General features: G+C 36.5%; 1 protein-coding gene across 1 annotated transcript; it reads right to left on the minus strand.

The window, feature by feature from the left end:
* Window positions 1-660: 660 nt before the first annotated feature.
* Window positions 661-5,794, minus strand: LOC107598791 (28S ribosomal protein S22, mitochondrial-like). Its single transcript, XM_016290223.1, has 8 exons — window positions 5,618-5,794; window positions 5,027-5,163; window positions 4,532-4,696; window positions 4,117-4,260; window positions 3,951-4,034; window positions 3,649-3,794; window positions 2,997-3,105; window positions 661-847 (listed from the first exon to the last, which is right to left on the minus strand). The coding sequence occupies exons 1-8, from the start codon at window positions 5,748-5,750 to the stop codon at window positions 758-760; spliced, it is 1,008 nt and encodes a 335-aa protein (XP_016145709.1). The 5' UTR covers window positions 5,751-5,794; the 3' UTR covers window positions 661-757.
* Between the last annotated feature and the right edge of the window lie 69 nt (window positions 5,795-5,863).

Consider the following 5,863-nt stretch of genomic DNA (forward strand, 5'->3'; position numbering starts at 1 on the left):
GTCACATTTCCGACAGCTGTAATAATTTCTGGAAAAATTCATAAATCAAGGATTTATAGATTGTTCTCTAATTTTGATCTCCACTGTATATAACAGGTGTATGTAACCCAAAGTCATTATTTTACTGATACAATGTTAGCTTTAGTATAGCAAAAACAAGACATTATTTAGCAAACATATCACAGTTTGACCAATTTTTACAGTATAAATGGCTATTTAGGAATGAAATAAATAGCTGCCTTTAGATTTTATGAAGGGGGTAAATACAGATTCTTGCAAACTGTAAAATGTTGTTTTCCGTCTACATTTACAGGTTTTGCCCCATCTACAGTAATGTAATTTTAAGATGGACTATGAGACTGATTCCATTGGTGGTTACTTGAAGTAACTCCAAGAATGAGAAATTTACTCACAGCATTCAAAACATGGAAAATAATCTCTCTTATTACATGTGCAGAGACAACAGTGTTCTGGTGCTTTTAAATCTTTGGGTGTTTATGCACCAGGCCATGCTACTTGCTACGTGAAGTGAGTATTTGAGGTAGGACTACCTGTTTTTCTGAGCAAAAACAGAACTACTCCGATGTCTACATTTGGTACACTGTGAAAAATGTGAAAGAAACTGTGTTAATAAAGATACTGAGACCTATACAAAAGATTTCTTTATTATGTACAGAATGACTACATATTTCAAAACTTGACGTCAACATTTGAACTACATGACAGATACTTCCAGCGTTTTAACACTTCAATGTATTTAAAAAGAGCTCAGTGCTTTGGTCTGTTCATGGGTTTGCACCGCCAACTCGATGAATCCAGCTCTGTTTGACTCATACTGGGCATATATCTAAAAATAAGGGGGAAAATACAAGACATGAAAAACATCAGACATGAACATATATGTACAAAATTGATTACAACAAGCCTATCTTTACTCTTGGTCTATTTTTGACATGACTTTTAAACAAACTTTTAATATGCCAAAAATAAAGCCTTAAGCCGATTATAACCTAAATCTACTGTGATTATTATTATTTTTTTACTGCCTTAAACGTTTACCTGGCTTTTATTCGTTCCAACAGTACCAGTGATTTTTGGACTCTGACATTTATCACCTTGGATGTATGAAGATTGTGTACTAACCAGTGTAGTTTTAGTATCATTAATATACTATTAAAGTTCTTATTAGTATTTTGATTTTTTTTTTTAAATACTTATTTTAATTGTAGCTAGTTTTAGTAATTTTATTATGTATTTTTTTTGTATGTATATATATATATAGGGGGGTACTTTAGCATTCCTACGTTACTTTAGTACTTAAATGAAAATAAGAAATTTTGCATTGCCAACTTTTATTTTATTTCAAGTAATGAATTTTGTGTTTTTAGTTTTAGTTAACGATAATAACCCTGGTAGTAACTGGTGTTGGTTCACATGGAATAGTTACATTTACAACATCTATAATAATAATAATAATAATAATTTATGCATTTAGCAGATGCTTTTATCCAAAGCGACTTACAGTGCATTCAGGCTATACATTTTTCACCAGTATGTGTGTTCCCTGGGAATTGAACCCACGACCTTTTGCACTGCAAACGTAATGCTCTACCACTGAGCCTCAGGAACATTATTCTTTATTTAATTAATTGTTCTTTCTTTTGGTAATGTAAACAGCTTTTAGAACAGCTTTCAGTGTCCTCATCTCATGCAAGTCTAAATCATTTAAATGATATTTCTCAAAAGTGCTGTTTATTTCTGTGTGTAAAATTAAGGGGGAAAAAAAGCACTGAATGCACCTCTGAAGTTGAGCCGGATACATCAACCGGCTTGACTTCCTGATACAGGGGTTAAAGGGTCAGTGTGACATAAGGCAGGGTTGAGCGGAGTGTGCACTAAGCAGGAACCGTGACTAAACCGTGGCCTCTCATCAAATCTTCCATGCTTTCCTATTTCCTTTCAAAGAATTTAATATACACACCCTCTCTTACACACACATTAAAACCTGTCACTCCACCTTCTCTAGCAAATTACTGGTGGCATCTCAAAATTCGGCAAGAATGTTTTGCCCTTCTTTACTTCATTCACTCTGAATGACATCCTTGCATGGGTTAAAGGTCTAACCACAGGCTAATGGAAAGTGATGTACCCTGGGCCTGACCCCTCATTCCCCGTTTCCAGAGTTGTCAAAAGCACATATCATTATTGTAAGAGTGTTTTCTTTTTCCTCAACAGAGTCTGAACAGCTCCAGAGTTTTGCTGACTGGCTCTGTTGATCTCTTCTGCAGGTATGTGAACTGAATGGCATGGCTAAACAGTGCTACTCGAGTAAATATTTTAGTATATTTGTGGATAAACTTGCGCTCTAATTAGCAATGCACTGTTAGATTCTGAGCTGATTGATTCTAAGGACACATTCTCACTATTAATTTAATATATTATTATGTTGGCTGTTTAGTACTTACAAAGCACATATTAATGCCTTTTTCTGCATGACTATAATTTAGATCCCTTAAACCTACCCCATACCTAAACTTAACAACTGCCTTGCTAACTTTTAATAAGCAGCAAATGTAAAGTTTACGGAGGCAAAAGTCATAGTTAATAGTTAGATAACAGTGACAATTGGACTTTACATACATACATTTGGAGATTCTATATATTTATATATAAATAACAGGAACCTGAACAATCAGTTAGAATTTTTTAATTGGATTATTTGACGGCCCTAACTTATACATAAAAAAAAATAAAAAATGGCTCGCAGTTTAAATACAGCCTAAATGTTTTTGTAAAAACAGGCCTATGTGCATATATGAGGTCACATTTTTTCAGGCACATTAACAGTATCAGTAAGAAATGGTAATAGAAAACCAAAACTGCAAACCATTATATGTAGTTGTTTGAACTGTAATTCAAATTTGTGGTCACAGTAACAGATGTGGAATTGATATACACAAAGAACCTCTGAAGACTATGTTGTAATATGTATTCACCTTGAGCAGGTCCAGGTCAGTGGCCTGTTGTCTTTGAGCATGCTGTGCAGACTCACTCTGAGGATGAACCAAGTTAAACAGATGCACCAACCTCACCGCATCCTGCATTCTGTAACCGTGAAAACACATGATCATCATGCAAAGCAACCAGACTTCTCACAACACAATACATAATTAATGGAAATTAAAGGAGCTGTGAGCGATGCAAACGAATCAAAAACTGCCAAGAGCTTTAAAGATTGACGCTCCCTCCAAGCTTTACTGATGTTCACTCATCTTGCTTCGTTTGTGGTTTCTTCATTTTCCTTTCATATGATACATGCAAGGCACATTGTACATGGAGCAAACTCTTCCCCATTGGAATTATATCAGCGATGCAATAATGTTCACTTGATGACACACTTCAAAAACACCAACAATAAACATTTCTATGGCATAAACCATGTCAAAAATACAAGATTAATTTCTGCTTTTAAACCCTCCGGTACACTTGTCCAATAGACTTTCAATGCAAATGCATTACTCCAAGTATGTTTTCGTTATTTTTAAAAAACTGAGTGAAATTTATTTATTTTTCCCCCCCCTGTGGAAACTGACTGCATCTGCTTATGCACTGAACCCAGATAATTCCTTTTTTCTCACACATACTCACAGGTCTCTCTGCAACATGTCCACAACAAGGCCATCGATTCGCCGACCATTAACCAGATGCCAGGCCAAACCACCGAAGAACCGTGTAGATCTGAGCAGATCATATTTCCCATGCTTTTCAATGTCCTCATAGGTCAGCAAGAGCACCTACAAGACCAAATAACTATTATTAATCAGTTCTACCACAACTATTTCCACTAAAGTATACAGAAAATAAGTGAAGTAACCAGAGCGCTATCCAAAAAACTCCAAAATAGCATGTTTTTATGCACTGGTACAGCTTATCGCCCAATCCTAACTCACGTTCTTAAATTCTGCAGAGTCTGGCTCAAATTGGACAACGCACTGGTTTAGCACATCTTCGTGTCTATCCTGTTCAAAGACCACCTGTAGAAAGAAGGCCACACTTGTCAGAAATGAATACATGTGCAAATCGATAAGACTTAATCAGCTTTTGCACATTCCATACCCTAAGGTTTTCTTCCTTGAAGATGGGTGGTGGTGTGATCTTGCGACCCTCTTTGGGGAAATAAACTTGTATTATCCGATCTCTCTCATTCCATGTTGCTTTTCTTAGGGTTCCACTGGGCTCTCGCACAGCTATAAATCTTTCCTTTGGAATAATGGTGAGAGAAACAAAATTCCAACAGTAAAAAAGATAAGATAGGTAAGAAATAACACAGTACCTCTGTATGTATACACACAAAAAGTTCTGTCTGAAATTGCATTAAAAGATCAGAAAATTACCAAGAAAGTACAGTAAATAAAAAAGCATTGCCTTATTCGAGTTTTTAACCTAGAACAACAGGAATGTTCAGTAAATGTAAAATGAAAGTATACACAACACAGACACGATAAACTTGGTCACAATGCCTTTTTCTTACTCGATGCGGGACATTAAAGTTGATGTCGGTGAAGACGTATTTAGCAGTGTCCATGCCTTCTAGCATCTGATCTTCAGAGAGCACATCATTTACAGGCTTCCTCTCAGGCAGGACCGGTGGCATCTTCAGCAGACGTTTCGCCTGTTCCTCTGCCTTACGCACTGCCTGCTCGGCAGCAGAACACATGAACCTAATTAAGTCTGCAGTTTTTCTTGCAGCATAACTGTACAATCACACCATAAATCGCATGGTATTACCAAATGCCATTCTGAATCTCTTTCCGTTAGGGATGCACCGATATGAAAATTTTGGCCGATACCGATAACAGAAAAAATGAGCCGATATGGGCCGATACCGATATGGTGGCCGATATATCGTGCATCCCTACTTTCCGTTTCATCATGTATCTCAGCCCCTCATTAACCCCATCCTGTCATAACCATCATCTCACAAATTCCATCCCATCATGAATCCCAACCCGTCATGAAAACTCACCTCCTCTAATTCTGTGTCTGTCATAAGCTTGTATTTAGGTGGCGTTAGCTGCTGTCTTATGGGTTGGAACACTTTCTTCAGGTCCAGACCTGTGATTTTGGTCAGAATATCTTGAACCTCTGTATCTGTGAACTGAGCTTTATGTACATCCACGAAGATTGGAAGAAGAAGGGACAAATTTTTTTTATAAAATATAATAAATAAATAAACACTACGCGACTGAAATTACGCTTATACTCAAACATACTGTGGTTGCATGGAACAGTTACTGTATGTTTTCGCATGGTAATAAAATGTTACTTTGAAATATACCATATTATTTATATACTTCATTATCATATTCACACAGCACAGTATTTACATGGCACTCAAAGGAACTTAAAAGAATAATATGAAATCAAAACATTTAATTGACAAATAAGAATACTTTTTCGTCAAGCATGAGCCATTTCATGTTTAGTATTTATGTTTAGCAGCCACATGAGACATTAAAACATTAAACGTGATATACAAGGTCAACTCTACACTATTGTGAAGCATATAACGTTAACCATTAGCGTCACATTTACAGTACACATTTACTATACTTACTGCTGCGTGATGCTGATACACAGAACATTCGCGTAGTAGTCTGCAAACGCGTTTGCACATGATCTACACATTTAACGCAAAAGTAAGACCTTACTAAGCACCTTGTGAAACTGAACGTAGCCATGCTGTGCATGATAGTGCTGCGACTTCTTCTTCTTCTTGTACGATTTAATGGCGGTTGACAAGCCACCTTATGGTGTATTACCGCCACCAACTGGACTGGAGTGTGAAGCATTAACGGGAAAG

This window comes from Sinocyclocheilus grahami, unplaced genomic scaffold (assembly GCF_001515645.1).
Source record: "Sinocyclocheilus grahami isolate Dianchi unplaced genomic scaffold, SAMN03320097.WGS_v1.1 scaffold256.1, whole genome shotgun sequence".
NCBI classification, from domain to species: Eukaryota; Metazoa; Chordata; class Actinopteri; order Cypriniformes; family Cyprinidae; genus Sinocyclocheilus; species Sinocyclocheilus grahami.

Excerpts from the sequence above, each read along its gene's own strand:
- LOC107598791 (XM_016290223.1), bottom strand. The coding sequence starts at position 5,750 with ATGCACAGCATGGCTACGTTCAGTTTCACAAGGTGCTTAGTAAGGTCT. Across the intron at positions 4,035-4,116 it reads TCAAGGAAGAAAACCTTAGG|GTGGTCTTTGAACAGGATAG; the intron begins GTATGGAATGTG and ends TTCTTTCTACAG. Across the intron at positions 3,795-3,950 it reads ACTCTGCAGAATTTAAGAAC|GTGCTCTTGCTGACCTATGA; the intron begins GTGAGTTAGGAT and ends TTGGTCTTGTAG.